General features: G+C 42.6%; 1 protein-coding gene across 4 annotated transcripts in view; it reads right to left on the reverse strand.

The window, feature by feature from the left end:
- Positions 1-21,140, reverse strand: part of LOC139566200 (ubiquitin carboxyl-terminal hydrolase 40-like) — a 39,720-nt gene extending 18,580 nt beyond the window's left edge. The window contains exons 1-18 of one of the 4 annotated variants that reach the window (XM_071387230.1): positions 20,336-21,140; positions 20,098-20,165; positions 19,889-20,002; positions 19,586-19,750; positions 18,950-19,096; positions 18,656-18,799; positions 18,373-18,501; positions 18,137-18,241; positions 17,911-18,018; positions 17,585-17,788; positions 17,306-17,441; positions 17,031-17,112; positions 16,763-16,934; positions 16,583-16,667; positions 16,405-16,475; positions 15,936-16,294; positions 15,661-15,817; positions 15,464-15,569 (exon numbers count right to left, since the gene is read on the reverse strand). In XM_071387230.1, coding sequence (XP_071243331.1) covers positions 15,464-15,569; positions 15,661-15,817; positions 15,936-16,294; positions 16,405-16,475; positions 16,583-16,667; positions 16,763-16,934; positions 17,031-17,112; positions 17,306-17,441; positions 17,585-17,788; positions 17,911-18,018; positions 18,137-18,241; positions 18,373-18,501; positions 18,656-18,799; positions 18,950-19,096; positions 19,586-19,750; positions 19,889-20,002; positions 20,098-20,165; positions 20,336-20,528 — 2,545 coding nt within the window. In that variant the 5' untranslated portion in view covers positions 20,529-21,140. Of the gene's footprint in view, positions 1-15,463; positions 15,570-15,660; positions 15,818-15,935; positions 16,295-16,404; positions 16,476-16,582; positions 16,668-16,762; positions 17,113-17,305; positions 17,442-17,584; positions 17,789-17,910; positions 18,019-18,136; positions 18,242-18,372; positions 18,502-18,655; positions 18,800-18,949; positions 19,097-19,585; positions 19,751-19,888; positions 20,003-20,097; positions 20,166-20,335 lie in introns of all 4 variants that reach the window. The other 3 variants (XM_071387231.1, XM_071387229.1, XM_071387228.1) reach the window with 3 other exon arrangements.
- Between the last annotated feature and the right edge of the window lie 342 nt (positions 21,141-21,482).

The raw sequence follows: 21,482 nt of genomic DNA on the forward strand, positions 1-21,482 counted from the left end.
AACAGTATCTGACCTATAGCTGCTGCTATTAGGAGTGGTAATAATAACAGTATCTGACCTATAGCTGCTGCTATTAGGAGTGGTAATAATAACAGTATCTGACCTATAGCTGCTGTTATTAGGAGTGGTAATAATAACAGTATCTGACCTATAGCTGCTGCTATTAGGAGTGGTAATAATAACAGTATCTGACCTATAGCTGCTGCTATTAGGAGTGGTAACAGTATCTGACCTATAGCTGCTGCTATTAGGAGTGGTAATAATAACAGTATCTGACCTATAGCTGCTGCTATTAGGAGTGGTAATAATAACAGTATCTGACCTATAGCTGCTGCTATTAGGAGTGGTAATAATAACAGTATCTGACCTATAGCTGCTGCTATTAGGAGTGGTAATAATAACAGTATCTGACCTATAGCTGCTGCTATTAGGAGTGGTAATAATAACAGTATCTGACCTATAGCTGCTGCTATTAGGAGTGGTAATAATAACAGTATCTGACCTATAGCTGCTGCTATTAGGAGTGGTAATAATAACAGTATCTGACCTATAGCTGCTGCTATTAGGAGTGGTAATAATAACAGTATCTGACCTATAGCTGCTGCTATTAGGAGTGGTAATAATAACAGTATCTGACCTATAGCTGCTGCTATTAGGAGTGGTAATAATAACAGTATCTGACCTATAGCTGCTGCTATTAGGACTGGTAATAATAACAGTATCTGACCTATAGCTGCTGCTATTAGGAGTGGTAATAATAACAGTATCTGACCTATAGCTGCTGCTATTAGGAGTGGTAATAATAACAGTATCTGACCTATAGCTGCTGCTATTAGGAGTGGTAATAATAACAGTATCTGACCTATAGCTGCTGCTATTAGGAGTGGTAACAATAACAGTATCTGACCTATAGCTGCTGCTATTAGGAGTGGTAATAATAACAGTATCTGACCTATAGCTGCTGCTATTAGGAGTGGTAACAGTATTTGACCTATAGCTGCTGCTATTAGGAGTGGTAATAATAACAGTATCTGACCTATAGCTGCTGCTATTAGGACTGGTAATAATAACAGTATCTGACCTATAGCTGCTGCTATTAGGAGTGGTAATAATAACAGTATCTGACCTATAGCTGCTGCTATTAGGAGTGGTAATAATAACAGTATCTGACCTATAGCTGCTGCTATTAGGAGTGGTAATAATAACAGTATCTGACCTATAGCTGCTGCTATTAGGAGTGGTAATAATAACAGTATCTGACCTATAGCTGCTGCTATTAGGAGTGGTAATAATAACAGTATTTGACCTATAGCTGCTGCTATTAGGAGTGGTAATAATAACAGTATCTGACCTATAGCTGCTGCTATTAGGAGTGGTAATAATAACAGTATCTGACCTATAGCTGCTGCTATTAGGAGTGGTAATAATAACAGTATCTGACCTATAGCTGCTGCTATTAGGAGTGGTAATAATAACAGTATCTGACCTGCTAGCTGCTGCTATTAGGAGTGGTAACAATAACAGTATCTGACCTATAGCTGCTGCTATTAGGAGTTGTAATAATAACAGTATTTGACCTATAGCTGCTGCTATTAGGAGTGGTAATAATAACAGTATCTGACCTATAGCTGCTGCTATTAGGAGTTGTAATAATAACAGTATTTGACCTATAGCTGCTGCTATTAGGAGTGGTAATAATAACAGTATTTGACCTGCTAGCTGCTGCTATTAGGAGTGGTAATAATAACAGTATCTGACCTATAGCTGCTGCTATTAGGAGTGGTAATAATAACAGTATCTGACCTATAGCTGCTGCTATTAGGAGTGGTAACAATAACAGTATCTGACCTATAGCTGCTGCTATTAGGAGTGGTAATAATAACAGTATCTGACCTATAGCTGCTGCTATTAGGAGTGGTAACAGTATTTGACCTATAGCTGCTGCTATTAGGAGTGGTAATAATAACAGTATCTGACCTATAGCTGCTGCTATTAGGAGTGGTAATAATAACAGTATCTGACCTATAGCTGCTGCTATTAGGAGTGGTAATAATAACAGTATCTGACCTATAGCTGCTGCTATTAGGAGTGGTAACAATAACAGTATCTGACCTATAGCTGCTGCTATTAGGAGTTGTAATAATAACAGTATCTGACCTATAGCTGCTGCTATTAGGAGTTGTAATAATAACAGTATTTGACCTATAGCTGCTGCTATTAGGAGTGGTAATAATAACAGTATTTGACCTATAGCTGCTGCTATTAGGAGTGGTAATAATAACAGTATCTGACCTATAGCTGCTGCTATTAGGAGTGGTAATAATAACAGTATCTGACCTATAGCTGCTGCTATTAGGAGTGGTAATAATAACAGTATCTGACCTATAGCTGCTGCTATTAGGAGTGGTAACAATAACAGTATCTGACCTATAGCTGCTGCTATTAGGAGTGGTAATAATAACAGTATCTGACCTGCTAGCTGCTGCTATTAGGAGTGGTAATAATAACAGTATCTGACCTGCTAGCTGCTGCTATTAGGAGTGGTAATAATAACAGTATCTGACCTATAGCTGCTGCTATTAGGAGTGGTAATAATAACAGTATTTGACCTATAGCTGCTGCTATTAGGAGTGGTAACAATAACAGTATCTGACCTATAGCTGCTGCTATTAGGAGTGGTAATAATAACAGTATCTGACCTATAGCTGCTGCTATTAGGAGTGGTAATAATAACAGTATCTGACCTATAGCTGCTGCTATTAGGAGTGGTAATAATAACAATATCTGACCTATAGCTGCTGCTATTAGGAGTGGTAATAATAACAGTATCTGACCTATAGCTGCTGCTATTAGGAGTGGTAATAATAACAGTATCTGACCTATAGCTGCTGCTATTAGGAGTGGTAATAATAACAGTATCTGACCTATAGCTGCTGCTATTAGGAGTGGTAATAATAACAGTATCTGACCTATAGCTGCTGCTATTAGGAGTGGTAACAGTATCTGACCTATAGCTGCTGCTATTAGGAGTGGTAATAATAACAGTATCTGACCTATAGCTGCTGCTATTAGGAGTGGTAATAATAACAGTATCTGACCTATAGCTGCTGCTATTAGGAGTGGTAATAATAACAGTATCTGACCTATAGCTGCTGCTATTAGGAGTGGTAATAATAACAGTATCTGACCTATAGCTGCTGCTATTAGGAGTGGTAATAATAACAGTATCTGACCTATAGCTGCTGCTATTAGGAGTGGTAACAATAACAGTATCTGACCTATAGCTGCTGCTATTAGGAGTGGTAATAATAACAGTATCTGACCTATAGCTGCTGCTATTAGGAGTGGTAACAGTATCTGACCTATAGCTGCTGCTATTAGGAGTGGTAATAATAACAGTATCTGACCTATAGCTGCTGCTATTAGGAGTGGTAATAATAACAGTATCTGACCTATAGCTGCTGCTATTAGGAGTGGTAATAATAACAGTATCTGACCTATAGCTGCTGCTATTAGGAGTGGTAATAATAACAGTATCTGACCTATAGCTGCTGCTATTAGGAGTGGTAATAATAACAGTATCTGACCTATAGCTGCTGCTATTAGGAGTGGTAATAATAACAGTATCTGACCTATAGCTGCTGCTATTAGGAGTGGTAATAATAACAGTATCTGACCTATAGCTGCTGCTATTAGGAGTGGTAATAATAACAGTATCTGACCTATAGCTGCTGCTATTAGGACTGGTAATAATAACAGTATCTGACCTATAGCTGCTGCTATTAGGAGTGGTAATAATAACAGTATCTGACCTATAGCTGCTGCTATTAGGAGTGGTAATAATAACAGTATCTGACCTATAGCTGCTGCTATTAGGAGTGGTAATAATAACAGTATCTGACCTACAGCTGCTGCTATTAGGAGTGGTAACAATAACAGTATCTGACCTATAGCTGCTGCTATTAGGAGTGGTAATAATAACAGTATCTGACCTATAGCTGCTGCTATTAGGAGTGGTAACAGTATTTGACCTATAGCTGCTGCTATTAGGAGTGGTAATAATAACAGTATCTGACCTATAGCTGCTGCTATTAGGAGTGGTAACAATAACAGTATCTGACCTATAGCTGCTGCTATTAGGAGTGGTAACAATAACAGTATCTGACCTATAGCTGCTGCTATTAGGAGTGGTAATAATAACAGTATCTGACCTATAGCTGCTGCTATTAGGAGTGGTAATAATAACAGTATCTGACCTATAGCTGCTGCTATTAGGAGTGGTAATAATAACAGTATCTGACCTATAGCTGCTGCTATTAGGAGTGGTAATAATAACAGTATCTGACCTATAGCTGCTGCTATTAGGACTGGTAATAATAACAGTATCTGACCTATAGCTGCTGCTATTAGGAGTGGTAATAATAACAGTATCTGACCTATAGCTGCTGCTATTAGGAGTGGTAATAATAACAGTATCTGACCTATAGCTGCTGCTATTAGGAGTGGTAATAATAACAGTATCTGACCTATAGCTGCTGCTATTAGGAGTGGTAACAATAACAGTATCTGACCTATAGCTGCTGCTATTAGGAGTGGTAATAATAACAGTATCTGACCTATAGCTGCTGCTATTAGGAGTGGTAACAGTATTTGACCTATAGCTGCTGCTATTAGGAGTGGTAATAATAACAGTATCTGACCTATAGCTGCTGCTATTAGGAGTGGTAACAATAACAGTATCTGACCTATAGCTGCTGCTATTAGGAGTGGTAACAATAACAGTATCTGACCTATAGCTGCTGCTATTAGGAGTTGTAATAATAACAGTATCTGACCTATAGCTGCTGCTATTAGGAGTTGTAATAATAACAGTATTTGACCTATAGCTGCTGCTATTAGGAGTGGTAATAATAACAGTATTTGACCTATAGCTGCTGCTATTAGGAGTGGTAATAATAACAGTATCTGACCTATAGCTGCTGCTATTAGGAGTGGTAATAATAACAGTATCTGACCTATAGCTGCTGCTATTAGGAGTGGTAATAATAACAGTATCTGACCTATAGCTGCTGCTATTAGGAGTGGTAATAATAACAGTATCTGACCTATAGCTGCTGCTATTAGGAGTTGTAATAATAACAGTATCTGACCTATAGCTGCTGCTATTAGGAGTTGTAATAATAACAGTATCTGACCTATAGCTGCTGCTATTAGGAGTTGTAATAATAACAGTATTTGACCTATAGCTGCTGCTATTAGGAGTGGTAATAATAACAGTATTTGACCTATAGCTGCTGCTATTAGGAGTGGTAATAATAACAGTATCTGACCTATAGCTGCTGCTATTAGGAGTGGTAATAATAACAGTATCTGACCTATAGCTGCTGCTATTAGGAGTGGTAATAATAACAGTATCTGACCTATAGCTGCTGCTATTAGGAGTGGTAATAATAACAGTATCTGACCTATAGCTGCTGCTATTAGGAGTTGTAATAATAACAGTATCTGACCTATAGCTGCTGCTATTAGGAGTTGTAATAATAACAGTATTTGACCTATAGCTGCTGCTATTAGGAGTGGTAATAATAACAGTATTTGACCTATAGCTGCTGCTATTAGGAGTGGTAATAATAACAGTATCTGACCTATAGCTGCTGCTATTAGGAGTGGTAATAATAACAGTATCTGACCTATAGCTGCTGCTATTAGGAGTGGTAATAATAACAGTATCTGACCTATAGCTGCTGCTATTAGGAGTGGTAATAATAACAGTATCTGACCTATAGCTGCTAAGGTAACTGAGCTAAACGACTACCGCCCCGTAGCACTCACTTCCGTCATCATGAAGTGCTTTGAGAGACTAGTCAAGGACCATATCACCTCCACCCTACCGGACACCCTAGACCCACTCCAATTTGCTTACCGACCCAATAGGTCCACAGACGACGCAATCGCAACCACACTGCACACTGCCCTAACCCATCTGGACAAGAGGAATACCCATGTGAGAATGCTGTTCATCGATTACAGCTCAGCATTTAACACCATAGTACCCTCCAAACTCGTCATCAAGCTCGAGACCCTGGGTCTCGACCCCGCCCTGTGCAACTGGGTCCTGGACTTCCTGACGGGCCGCCCCCAGGTGGTGAGGGTAGGTAACAACATCTCCACCCCGCTGATCCTCAACACTGGGGCCCCACAAGGGTGCGTTCTGAGCCCTCTCCTGTACTCCCTGTTCACCCACGACTGCGTGGCCATGCACGCCTCCAACTCAATCATCAAGTTTGCGGATGACACTACAGTGGTAGGCTTGATTACCAACAACGACGAGACGGCCTACAGGGAGGAGGTGAGGGCCCTCGGAGTGTGGTGTCAGGAAAATAACCTCACACTCAACGTCAACAAAACAAAGGAGATGATTGTGGACTTCAGGAAACAGCAGAGGGAGCACCCCCCTATCCACATCGACGGGTCAGTAGTGGAGAAGGTGGAAAGTTTTAAGTTCCTCGGTGTACACATCACGGACAAACTGAATTGGTCCACCCACACAGACAGCGTTGTGAAGAAGGCGCAGCAGCGCCTCTTCAACCTCAGGAGGCTGAAGAAATTCGGCTTGTCACCAAAAGCACTCACAAACTTCTACAGATGCACAATCGAGAGCATCCTGTCGGGCTGTATCACCGCCTGGTACGGCAACTGCTCCGCCCACAACCGTAAGGCTCTCCAGAGGGTAGTGAGGTCTGCAGAACGCACCACCGGGGGCAAACTACCTGCCCTCCAGGACACCTACACCACCCGATGTCACAGGAAGGCCATAAAGATCATCAAGGACAACAACCACCCAAGCCACTGCCTGTTCACCCCGCTATCATCCAGAAGGCGAGGTCAGTACAGGTGCATCAAAGCAGGGACCGAGAGACTGAAAAACAGCTTCTATCTCAAGGCCATCAGACTGTTAAACAGCCACCACTAACATTTAGCGGCCGCTGCCAACATACTGACTCAACTCCAGCCACTTTAAAAATGGGAATTGATGGAAATTATGTAAAAATTTACCACTAGCCACTTTAAACAATGCCACTTAATATAATGTTTACATACCCTACATTACCCATCTCATATGTATATACTGTACTCTATATCATCTACTGCATCTTGCCATCTTTATGTAATACATGTACCACTAGCCACTTTAAACTATGCCACTTTATGTTTACATACCCTACAGTACTCATCTCATATGTATATACCGTACTCTATACCATCTACTGCATCTTGCCATGCCGTTCTGTACCACCACTCATTCATATATCTTTATGTACATATTCTTTATCCCTTTACACTTGTGTGTGTGTATAAGGTAGTAGTTGTGGAATTGTTAGGTTAGATTACTTGTTGGTTATTACTGCATTGTCGGAACTAGAAGCACAAGCATTTCGCTACACTCGCATTAACATCTGCTAACCATGTGTATGTGACTAATAAAATTTGATTTGATTTGATTTGCTATTAGGAGTGGTAATAATAACAGTATCTGACCTGCTAGCTGCTGCTATTAGGAGTGGTAACAATAACAGTATCTGACCTGCTAGCTGCTGCTATTAGGAGTGGTAATAATAACAGTATCTGACCTATAGCTGCTGCTATTAGGAGTGGTAATAATAACAGTATCTGACCTATAGCTGCTGCTATTAGGAGTGGTAATAATAACAGTATCTGACCTATAGCTGCTGCTATTAGGAGTGGTAATAATAACAGTATCTGACCTATAGCTGCTGCTATTAGGAGTGGTAACAATAACAGTATCTGACCTATAGCTGCTGCTATTAGGAGTGGTAATAATAACAGTATTTGACCTATAGCTGCTGCTATTAGGAGTGGTAACAATAACAGTATCTGACCTATAGCTGCTGCTATTAGGAGTGGTAATAATAACAATATCTGACCTATAGCTGCTGCTATTAGGAGTGGTAATAATAACAGTATTTGACCTATAGCTGCTGCTATTAGGAGTGGTAATAATAACAGTATCTGACCTATAGCTGCTGCTATTAGGAGTGGTAATAATAACAGTATCTGACCTATAGCTGCTGCTATTAGGAGTGGTAATAATAACAGTATCTGACCTATAGCTGCTGCTATTAGGAGTGGTAATAATAACAGTATCTGACCTGCTAGCTGCTGCTATTAGGAGTGGTAATAATAACAGTATCTGACCTGCTAGCTGCTGCTATTATTAGGAGTGGTAATAATAACAGTATCTGACCTGCTAGCTGCTGCTATTATTAGGAGTGGTAATAATAACAGTATCTGACCTATAGCTGCTGCTATTAGGAGTGGTAATAATAACAGTATTTGACCTATAGCTGCTGCTATTAGGAGTGGTAATAATAACAGTATCTGACCTATAGCTGCTGCTATTAGGAGTGGTAATAATAACAGTATCTGACCTATAGCTGCTGCTATTAGGAGTGGTAATAATAACAGTATCTGACCTATAGCTGCTGCTATTAGGAGTGGTAATAATAACAGTATCTGACCTATAGCTGCTGCTATTAGGAGTGGTAATAATAACAGTATCTGACCTATAGCTGCTGCTATTAGGAGTGGTAATAATAACAGTATTTGACCTATAGCTGCTGCTATTAGGAGTGGTAATAATAACAGTATTTGACCTATAGCTGCTGCTATTAGGAGTGGTAATAATAACAGTATCTGACCTATAGCTGCTGCTATTAGGAGTGGTAATAATAACAGTATCTGACCTATAGCTGCTGCTATTAGGAGTGGTAATAATAACAGTATCTGACCTATAGCTGCTGCTATTAGGAGTGGTAATAATAACAGTATCTGACCTATAGCTGCTAAGGTAACTGAGCTAAACGACTACCGCCCCGTAGCACTCACTTCCGTCATCATGAAGTGCTTTGAGAGACTAGTCAAGGACCATATCACCTCCACCCTACCGGACACCCTAGACCCACTCCAATTTGCTTACCGACCCAATAGGTCCACAGACGACGCAATCGCAACCACACTGCACACTGCCCTAACCCATCTGGACAAGAGGAATACCCATGTGAGAATGCTGTTCATCGATTACAGCTCAGCATTTAACACCATAGTACCCTCCAAACTCGTCATCAAGCTCGAGACCCTGGGTCTCGACCCCGCCCTGTGCAACTGGGTCCTGGACTTCCTGACGGGCCGCCCCCAGGTGGTGAGGGTAGGTAACAACATCTCCACCCCGCTGATCCTCAACACTGGGGCCCCACAAGGGTGCGTTCTGAGCCCTCTCCTGTACTCCCTGTTCACCCACGACTGCGTGGCCATGCACGCCTCCAACTCAATCATCAAGTTTGCGGATGACACTACAGTGGTAGGCTTGATTACCAACAACGACGAGACGGCCTACAGGGAGGAGGTGAGGGCCCTCGGAGTGTGGTGTCAGGAAAATAACCTCACACTCAACGTCAACAAAACAAAGGAGATGATTGTGGACTTCAGGAAACAGCAGAGGGAGCACCCCCCTATCCACATCGACGGGTCAGTAGTGGAGAAGGTGGAAAGTTTTAAGTTCCTCGGTGTACACATCACGGACAAACTGAATTGGTCCACCCACACAGACAGCGTTGTGAAGAAGGCGCAGCAGCGCCTCTTCAACCTCAGGAGGCTGAAGAAATTCGGCTTGTCACCAAAAGCACTCACAAACTTCTACAGATGCACAATCGAGAGCATCCTGTCGGGCTGTATCACCGCCTGGTACGGCAACTGCTCCGCCCACAACCGTAAGGCTCTCCAGAGGGTAGTGAGGTCTGCAGAACGCACCACCGGGGGCAAACTACCTGCCCTCCAGGACACCTACACCACCCGATGTCACAGGAAGGCCATAAAGATCATCAAGGACAACAACCACCCAAGCCACTGCCTGTTCACCCCGCTATCATCCAGAAGGCGAGGTCAGTACAGGTGCATCAAAGCAGGGACCGAGAGACTGAAAAACAGCTTCTATCTCAAGGCCATCAGACTGTTAAACAGCCACCACTAACATTTAGCGGCCGCTGCCAACATACTGACTCAACTCCAGCCACTTTAAAAATGGGAATTGATGGAAATTATGTAAAAATTTACCACTAGCCACTTTAAACAATGCCACTTAATATAATGTTTACATACCCTACATTACCCATCTCATATGTATATACTGTACTCTATATCATCTACTGCATCTTGCCATCTTTATGTAATACATGTACCACTAGCCACTTTAAACTATGCCACTTTATGTTTACATACCCTACAGTACTCATCTCATATGTATATACCGTACTCTATACCATCTACTGCATCTTGCCATGCCGTTCTGTACCACCACTCATTCATATATCTTTATGTACATATTCTTTATCCCTTTACACTTGTGTGTGTGTATAAGGTAGTAGTTGTGGAATTGTTAGGTTAGATTACTTGTTGGTTATTACTGCATTGTCGGAACTAGAAGCACAAGCATTTCGCTACACTCGCATTAACATCTGCTAACCATGTGTATGTGACTAATAAAATTTGATTTGATTTGATTTGCTATTAGGAGTGGTAATAATAACAGTATCTGACCTGCTAGCTGCTGCTATTAGGAGTGGTAACAATAACAGTATCTGACCTGCTAGCTGCTGCTATTAGGAGTGGTAATAATAACAGTATCTGACCTATAGCTGCTGCTATTAGGAGTGGTAATAATAACAGTATCTGACCTATAGCTGCTGCTATTAGGAGTGGTAATAATAACAGTATCTGACCTATAGCTGCTGCTATTAGGAGTGGTAATAATAACAGTATCTGACCTATAGCTGCTGCTATTAGGAGTGGTAACAATAACAGTATCTGACCTATAGCTGCTGCTATTAGGAGTGGTAATAATAACAGTATTTGACCTATAGCTGCTGCTATTAGGAGTGGTAACAATAACAGTATCTGACCTATAGCTGCTGCTATTAGGAGTGGTAATAATAACAATATCTGACCTATAGCTGCTGCTATTAGGAGTGGTAATAATAACAGTATTTGACCTATAGCTGCTGCTATTAGGAGTGGTAATAATAACAGTATCTGACCTATAGCTGCTGCTATTAGGAGTGGTAATAATAACAGTATCTGACCTATAGCTGCTGCTATTAGGAGTGGTAATAATAACAGTATCTGACCTATAGCTGCTGCTATTAGGAGTGGTAATAATAACAGTATCTGACCTGCTAGCTGCTGCTATTAGGAGTGGTAATAATAACAGTATCTGACCTGCTAGCTGCTGCTATTATTAGGAGTGGTAATAATAACAGTATCTGACCTGCTAGCTGCTGCTATTATTAGGAGTGGTAATAATAACAGTATCTGACCTATAGCTGCTGCTATTAGGAGTGGTAATAATAACAGTATTTGACCTATAGCTGCTGCTATTAGGAGTGGTAATAATAACAGTATCTGACCTATAGCTGCTGCTATTAGGAGTGGTAATAATAACAGTATCTGACCTATAGCTGCTGCTATTAGGAGTGGTAATAATAACAGTATCTGACCTATAGCTGCTGCTATTAGGAGTGGTAATAATAACAGTATCTGACCTATAGCTGCTGCTATTAGGAGTGGTAATAATAACAGTATCTGACCTGCTAGCTGCTGCTATTAGGAGTGGTAACAATAACAGTATCTGACCTGCTAGCTGCTGCTATTAGGAGTGGTAATAATAACAGTATCTGAACTATAGCTGCTGCTATTAGGAGTGGTAATAATAACAGTATCTGACCTATAGCTGCTGCTATTAGGAGTGGTAATAATAACAGTATCTGACCTATAGCTGCTGCTATTAGGAGTGGTAATAATAACAGTATCTGACCTATAGCTGCTGCTATTAGGAGTGGTAATAATAACAGTATCTGACCTATAGCTGCTGCTATTAGGAGTGGTAACAATAACAGTATCTGACCTATAGCTGCTGCTATTAGGAGTGGTAATAATAACAGTATTTGACCTATAGCTGCTGCTATTAGGAGTGGTAACAATAACAGTATCTGACCTATAGCTGCTGCTATTAGGAGTGGTAATAATAACAATATCTGACCTATAGCTGCTGCTATTAGGAGTGGTAATAATAACAGTATTTGACCTATAGCTGCTGCTATTAGGAGTGGTAATAATAACAGTATCTGACCTATAGCTGCTGCTATTAGGAGTGGTAATAATAACAGTATCTGACCTATAGCTGCTGCTATTAGGAGTGGTAATAATAACAGTATCTGACCTATAGCTGCTGCTATTAGGAGTGGTAATAATAACAGTATCTGACCTGCTAGCTGCTGCTATTAGGAGTGGTAATAATAACAGTATCTGACCTGCTAGCTGCTGCTATTATTAGGAGTGGTAATAATAACAGTATCTGACCTGCTAGCTGCTGCTATTATTAGGAGTGGTAATAATAACAGTATCTGACCTATAGCTGCTGCTATTAGGAGTGGTAATAATAACAGTATTTGACCTATAGCTGCTGCTATTAGGAGTGGTAATAATAACAGTATCTGACCTATAGCTGCTGCTATTAGGAGTGGTAATAATAACAGTATCTGACCTATAGCTGCTGCTATTAGGAGTGGTAATAATAACAGTATCTGACCTATAGCTGCTGCTATTAGGAGTGGTAACAATAACAGTATCTGACCTATAGCTGCTGCTATTAGGAGTGGTAATAATAACAGTATTTGACCTATAGCTGCTGCTATTAGGAGTGGTAACAATAACAGTATCTGACCTATAGCTGCTGCTATTAGGAGTGGTAATAATAACAATATCTGACCTATAGCTGCTGCTATTAGGAGTGGTAATAATAACAGTATTTGACCTATAGCTGCTGCTATTAGGAGTGGTAATAATAACAGTATCTGACCTATAGCTGCTGCTATTAGGAGTGGTAATAATAACAGTATCTGACCTATAGCTGCTGCTATTAGGAGTGGTAATAATAACAGTATCTGACCTATAGCTGCTGCTATTAGGAGTGGTAATAATAACAGTATCTGACCTGCTAGCTGCTGCTATTAGGAGTGGTAATAATAACAGTATCTGACCTGCTAGCTGCTGCTATTATTAGGAGTGGTAATAATAACAGTATCTGACCTGCTAGCTGCTGCTATTATTAGGAGTGGTAATAATAACAGTATCTGACCTATAGCTGCTGCTATTAGGAGTGGTAATAATAACAGTATTTGACCTATAGCTGCTGCTATTAGGAGTGGTAATAATAACAGTATCTGACCTATAGCTGCTGCTATTAGGAGTGGTAATAATAACAGTATCTGACCTATAGCTGCTGCTATTAGGAGTGGTAATAATAACAGTATCTGACCTATAGCTGCTGCTATTAGGAGTGGTAATAATAACAGTATCTGACCTATAGCTGCTGCTATTAGGAGTGGTAATAATAACAGTATCTGACCTGCTAGCTGCTGCTATTAGGAGTGGTAACAATAACAGTATCTGACCTGCTAGCTGCTGCTATTAGGAGTGGTAATAATAACAGTATCTGAACTATAGCTGCTGCTATTAGGAGTGGTAATAATAACAGTATCTGACCTATAGCTGCTGCTATTAGGAGTGGTAATAATAACAGTATCTGACCTATAGCTGCTGCTATTAGGAGTGGTAATAATAACAGTATCTGACCTATAGCTGCTGCTATTAGGAGTGGTAATAATAACAGTATCTGACCTATAGCTGCTGCTATTAGGAGTGGTAACAATAACAGTATCTGACCTATAGCTGCTGCTATTAGGAGTGGTAATAATAACAGTATTTGACCTATAGCTGCTGCTATTAGGAGTGGTAACAATAACAGTATCTGACCTATAGCTGCTGCTATTAGGAGTGGTAATAATAACAATATCTGACCTATAGCTGCTGCTATTAGGAGTGGTAATAATAACAGTATTTGACCTATAGCTGCTGCTATTAGGAGTGGTAATAATAACAGTATCTGACCTATAGCTGCTGCTATTAGGAGTGGTAATAATAACAGTATCTGACCTATAGCTGCTGCTATTAGGAGTGGTAATAATAACAGTATCTGACCTATAGCTGCTGCTATTAGGAGTGGTAATAATAACAGTATCTGACCTGCTAGCTGCTGCTATTAGGAGTGGTAATAATAACAGTATCTGACCTGCTAGCTGCTGCTATTATTAGGAGTGGTAATAATAACAGTATCTGACCTGCTAGCTGCTGCTATTATTAGGAGTGGTAATAATAACAGTATCTGACCTATAGCTGCTGCTATTAGGAGTGGTAATAATAACAGTATTTGACCTATAGCTGCTGCTATTAGGAGTGGTAATAATAACAGTATCTGACCTATAGCTGCTGCTATTAGGAGTGGTAATAATAACAGTATCTGACCTATAGCTGCTGCTATTAGGAGTGGTAATAATAACAGTATCTGACCTATAGCTGCTGCTATTAGGAGTGGTAATAATAACAGTATCTGACCTATAGCTGCTGCTATTAGGAGTGGTAATAATAACAGTATCTGACCTGCTAGCTGCTGCTATTAGGAGTGGTAATAATAACAGTATCTGACCTGCTAGCTGCTGCTATTAGGAGTGGTAATAATAACAGTATCTGACCTATAGCTGCTGCTATTAGGAGTGGTAATAATAACAGTATCTGACCTATAGCTGCTGCTATTAGGAGTGGTAACAATAACAGTATCTGACCTGCTAGCTGCTGCTATTAGGAGTGGTAACAATAACAGTATCTGACCTATAGCTGCTGCTATTAGGAGTGGTAATAATAACAGTATCTGACCTATAGCTGCTGCTATTAGGAGTGGTAATAATAACAGTATTTGACCTATAGCTGCTGCTATTAGGAGTGGTAATAATAACAGTATCTGACCTGCTAGCTGCTGCTATTAGGAGTGGTAATAATAACAGTATCTGACCTATAGCTGCTGCTATTAGGAGTTGTAATAATAACAGTATCTGACCTATAGCTGCTGCTATTAGGAGTGGTAATAATAACAGTATCTGACCTATAGCTGCTGCTATTAGGAGTGGTAATAATAACAGTATCTGACCTATAGCTGCTGCTATTAGGAGTGGTAATAATAACAGTATCTGACCTATAGCTGCTGCTATTAGGAGTGGTAACAGTATCTGACCTATAGCTGCTGCTATTAGGAGTGGTAATAATAACAGTATCTGACCTATAGCTGCTGCTATTAGGAGTGGTAATAATAACAGTATCTGACCTATAGCTGCTGCTATTAGGAGTGGTAATAATAACAGTATCTGACCTATAGCTGCTGCTATTAGGAGTTGTAATAATAACAGTATCTGACCTATAGCTGCTGCTATTAGGAGTGGTAATAATAACAGTATCTGACCTATAGCTGCTGCTATTAGGAGTGGTAACAGTATCTGACCTATAGCTGCTGCTATTAGGAGTGGTAATAGCAACAGTATTTGACCTGCTAGGTGCTCCTGTAGCTGCAGCTCCGCTATGGCCCTCTGTTTCACCTCACACAGCAGCTAGAAAACAACACACACACATTAACATACTAAACACATACATGAATATACTAAACACACATACCACCGCCACACGCACTTGCTAGCTCACCATGTTTCCAGAGGCAGGGACCTTTGCCCTCATCCTCTCCTCCTCTTCCTCTTCCTCCCCTCTTTTTCTTCTTCTCTCTGGTTGGTATTCCACCTGAAGCCAGCGACAGTCTGATGGCGTTGTCACGGTTAACATATCACCACTCATACTGAACACACTGGGAGAGAGAGAGACATTACACACACAGCCATAGCAAACACACCAACTACACCTCATGTCTGTCACTCAGTTACGCAGACTGACACACTGCTGCGCACACACACCACGCTGCCCACCTGCTGTCCTGTGTCTGTGGCTCCAGCACCAGCAGTGCGTCTCCATCCTTCAAGGCCAGTTCCTTCAGGGTCCTCTGCATGTCTCCAGGAGGGAATACCCTCCACCTGCTGGCCCCTCCTCCCTCTCCTCCCCTCTTCTCCTGACACAGGAGGCTCTCCTGTGGCTCCCCTAATGCCTCCCTCACCTCTCCTAGAGTCACCCTCCCTGCGAAACCCCTCGACTCCTTCGTCAGCCCCGAGCCTCCTTCCTCTCCCACTCCTCCTCCCTCCCCCTCTTCTTCTTCTCCCAGAGAGGGGCGAACCACTGTCAGCAGCACTGGTTCCCACTCGGCTCCTGTTTGGACAGTCACCCCACAAACCTGAGGAAATAAAGGGGATATGATATGACCCGACAGCCGTTTTGGTTCTAGGACGTCCAGTAGCAGTTTGTACAACGGTGGAATGTGTTGATTCGATTGTGTCTCCTCACCTCTCTGCCATTCCACACAAACAGATCAGTGCCGGTCAAGATGCCTGCACTGTAAAGAGACACCTCGTCATCTGAAACACACACGTACTAAAGTTCAGTATCAACTCTCACAGAATGGACATGCTGCAAAAGTGTGTGTGTTTAAGTGTGTGTGTGTTTATGTGTGTGTGTGTCTCACCTGTGAGAGTGTTGTAGAGGTGAAGGCCGGCTGGCAGACTTCTGGCCACAGTCAGAGCCATATCCCCCTCCCAGAGATCCTGCTTCTGAACACACACACATACACACAGGTTTGAGCTTTTTGCTCAGTGCCATGGCGGCATTAAGGAAGTGCGTTAATGAGTCGGAGTGATGACGTCACCTGGTAGATGATCATTCGCAGGTCTCCTACGGTCCTGCGGCGGTCGAAGGTGAGGTTGGTGGCCTCTTTCTGCTCTATGCTGATTGGCTTAAGAGCTCCGTTCTCCAACCTATAGCGCGGCGCTAGGTGGAGACGCAGCTCAACACTGTTATTGCTGGCATCAAACTCCTCCCTATAGCAGAGTACACACACACACAGATAGCCGCAAAACATTGCAAAATACAGTGTTCGTTTATGTGTGTGTGTGTGTGTGCGCACACGTGAGTACCGTCTCTGTTGTAGTCTTCTGTTCTCCTCTTCAGCCATCTCTAAGAGGTGAGAGGGAACCTGATACCCAGGATTCCTCAGGGCTGCCAGGGGGAAAAGCTCATTTGAAAGACTGTGTACGTTTTCATGTCTCTCCTTCACCATCTCTCTTCCTCTCCCACTCGCATCAAGTTTGGATGTGGCTCTCCTTTTCTTGCGCTCACTCACTCTCTTCCTCCCTTTCCTTGTTACGCCTCTCTCCCACACACAAACACCCCCAAACAAACACCCACACACCTCCAGAAGGCCTGCGTAGCAGTGTCTTCCTATAGAACAGCATGTAGGCACTCTCCTTTCCCTGGTACATTTTCTCTACGTCTCTCTCATGGATCGACGTCACTGTGGAGTCATTCAGATCAAACCAGTGGCTGCCCTGTGGAGAGACGGAGAGAGGAAGAAAGATGCATGGAGATTCAGAGAGAGACAGAAAAGAGAATTAAACATAACCAATTGCAGCATCAACATAGCAGACACACCATCATTAAAGCAGAACCATGAGCGCTCTAACTAGTGTACCTGTGGTTCTGGTGCCATCTCCAGTCCTAGTTCTGGTTGGGGGTTGGCTGTGTTGTTGTGGACTGGGTCTGGGGTAGAGCTAGAGCCAGGGGTTGGGTGGGCTGGGCTGGAGGGCTGGGTCACCGGACTAGGGGGGTTGGCTTTCAGGGCCACCCGAGTGCCATTATTGACCAACACAAACACATCACTGTGGTTCTGGAGGAACTGCAGAGGGAGAGAGGAGGCAAGAGGGAGAGGAGGATGAGTGGAAAGATAACATGTAGAACGATGTAGAGGAGATAAGGAAAGCGAAGTGTTTATGTGACGTTGTGGAGCTCTTGCCCTACCTTGCTTATGGGACCGTGGAGTTTCCTGTACTTTTTGCTCCAGGAAGAACCAATCTTGTCCATCAGTCTCTGGCCCAGCTGGTCCAGCAGCACGCTCCTGCTCTCCTCCTACAGGCCAGGATGGGAACACCACCACATTAAGATCAGATACAGTCACTGGACCTACTGATGATGTGGCCCGTGGTGCTCTCGTTCCATTGGGTTGAACCAGCATGCTTTGCGTTACCTGGGCTATTATGGAGGAGAGTACAGATAGAGGGTCGTCTTTCTCCGGCTCAGTATACGCTCTCACTTCCTTCTTCTTCTGAACCTTGGGTTTGGTATCCTCCTCCTGATACAAACGCACGTGCGGAAATAAAGAGACACACACTTCGCTATTAGCATATTTAGTGACATACTCTAAGCCTCGATTGTCTGATTTGCAATTATTGTTCTCTCCTCCTCCCTCCCGCTCTCTCTCACCGGCGGTTCCCACAAGCCGAGGTGGTCCATGTCTTTGATGTAGACGTGGTAATGGCCGCCATAACAGCCTCCCTTATGAATGATGACAGAGAAGAGTTCATAGGAGTACTCCGAGTCCTCGTCTTCAGTCTGGGAGAGAGGGTAACATAGCATAGTCATTATAATGCGACATAACATGTTCTTAAATGGTTTGACATTGTATGTACTCTACATGACTTAGTTAAAACAAGAGTAAGTGGCAGTGAAGCAATGCAGATCAATGTGGGTGGAGGTTGTCCAGTACTTGTTCACAGAAGGGCCTGAGGTTGATGGTGAGAGGGAAGGTGTAGCGACCAGTCTCCTTGTAACGCTCACACCTGGCAAAGTCAAAGTTAAACCTCAACAGAGACACTGTCAGGAAGGGAGGGAGCTTCCTCAGCTTGGCAGACTGCAGAGGGAGAGGGAGAGAGGGAGAGAGAGAGAGAGAGAACGAAGGAGAGGGAGGGAAAGATGGAGCAAGGGAGAGAGAGTTCTGGAATCAGTACCAATTCTAGAGTAAACAAGTACAATTTAAATCCATGCCAATACTCCTACTAACCTTAGCAGCAGTGACTAGTTGGTCACACTGGCCACAGCGGTAGAGGTTACTGCCTTCAAACATCTCCTCTTCCACAAACATGTCCCAGAGCGCCCCTTCCAGGCCACACACACCACGTACACACACCGTCAAGTCCAGGAAGTCCTCCTGAGAGGGAAAGAGAGAGCCAAGAGAAAGAGGTGTAAGCAACACAAAGATACACGCAGGTACAGATAAACACATGAACCAGTGTTATCTCAATCTCTTCATTCGATGACTCAATCATGGACACTCTTACTGATAGTTTGGGCTGCTTTGTGTTATGTATTGTTGTCTCTACCTTCTTGCCGTTTGTGCTGTTGTCTGTGCCCAATAATGTTTGTACCGTTTTGTGTTGCTACCATGTCGTGCTGCTGCCATGTTGTGTTGCTACCATGCTGTGTTGTCATGTGCTGCTGCCATGCTGTTGTTGTCTTCGGGCTCTCTTTATGTAGTGTTGTATCTCTTGTCGTGATGTGTGTTTTGTCCTATATTTTTAATCCCAGCCCCCGTCCCCGCAGGAGACCTTTTTTATGCCTTTTGGTAGGCCATCATTATGAATAATAATTAGTCCTTAACTGACTTGCCTAGTTCAATAAAGGTTAAATAAATAAAAACCTGTCTCTGGCTGATGTTGCCACACTCTTTGCAGAGAATGCTGTTGACAGTGGTGCCATGGTAGAGGCGCTGGATGAACGCACTGCCGCTGGTGTCCACCAGGGAGTGCTCTAGGGCACTGAACAGAATCCTGTTCAACTCCTGCACATCATGTTGCCTGCTCTCCTACGGGAGAGAGATGAATGGTAAGCAAAATACTATAGGAGAAAGCGATGTAGCATTATATAAAGCAAGCCTCATTCTCTAGTTTAGTCCCTGCGTCACACACACGCTCGTTCACATGCTCGTGTTCACACACACTACCTCGCTGTTGTTCCATCCAAAGCTGTCAGTGAGATCAGCAGTAGAGGCACTCTGTTGGTCCACCAAGAGTAGACGAGCAAACAGCCTCTGCAGCTCCAATGGAATAACCCTGACCTGAGGGACAGGGTTAATGTACTACTCAAACACACCAATACAAATAAAGACATACACAGTGAGGAACACACACACTCCCATGGTTGGTTCTTTACCTTGGCCTCTGGTTTGTCTTTGTCCTCCAGGCAGCCCAATTCCTTTGGACCCAGACTGAACAGCTCCTCTACACACACACACACACACACACACACACACACACACACACACACACACACACACACACACACACACACACACACACACACACACACACACACACACACACACACACACAATTTCAAATACAGTATGAACCAAAGACAGAACACCAAGTGACCTGACTTGACCTCTCACCTCTGAACTCCGGGGTGAAGAGCAGGGTCTGGAGCAGGGAGTTGAGGTAGCACGTCCCTCCCTGGTTTTTAATCCCACTGAGGTTCACTCTTCCTCGGGGTGAAGGTGGCTCCCCTTCCCCCTTTACAACTTTACCTCCGGAGGGAGCCAGAGAATATCCCTCCCCCTCTTCCTCGAAAAGACTCCCAAACATGGCTGGGCATGCGTCTGTGTTTCTCTTTCTCTGTCCTGTGAAACGCACCTTCCGGGGACTGAATTGTATGTCTAATTGTGTTCACGATCGCGTAGCTAGCTAACTAATAACTCCTCTTGCTATCTCATCTTGGTCTTGCCTAGCTCTCTGTTTATAGTAGTGGGACTGACTCTGAAATAAGACGACTTTACAGGGGTAAACATAGCTATGAATAGAAAAATAGTGTGTTCCCGTATTGTGCTCGAGTTATAGCAATTATTGTAGTGGTTAACGAACAAGCAATACAATCATTGCCTTTACAACACGAGTTAATTTAGTGTGAACTGAGTTTACAACAGCTAAATTCGGACCGGCGACAGACAGCGTCCTACCTGGCTATCTGACTCGTTAGCCAACAAGCAAAACGTGTTTCAGCGTTCCTGACGCAAATAGAGCTTTAACTCCAGAAATATCCTGATGCTTTTTTGGAAAGTTATACTCGAAACCAAACTCTGTCTACGTTCCTCTGTTTTAAATAATAGAAAATACGAAAAAACGTAGATAAAAACACCATTGATGAACAGTGCGCAGCCATAATGTCCAAAGGGTAGAGTGGGGCATTGTGGTAGTTGTAGTGTCTTTTTAAAAATCACAGGTTGGCACCTCGGCTGAATAAACTACATGTCCACCAAGTCTTCTCTTCGATTTTGCAAGAGCATCAAGCCTCTTGTAGTTTTTATAACATGGCTTGTCTGTCATCCAGTGGATGTCTCAAACAAACACAACAGATAAATCTGAACTGAAATGTGATGTATTTTCTGCTGGTAATCTTAAAGGTTCATACGTGGCTACAAACCTGCTGGTCTTTTAACCACCTGTTCAGTTTTTGTGTAAAAGCACTGACACAAGCCACACATTTGAAAGGTATACTTTGGGATTTTGGCAATGAAGCCCTTTGTCTACTTCCCCAGGGTC

Source organism: Salvelinus alpinus, chromosome 38 (assembly GCF_045679555.1).
Source record: "Salvelinus alpinus chromosome 38, SLU_Salpinus.1, whole genome shotgun sequence".
NCBI lineage: Eukaryota > Metazoa > Chordata > Actinopteri > Salmoniformes > Salmonidae > Salvelinus > Salvelinus alpinus.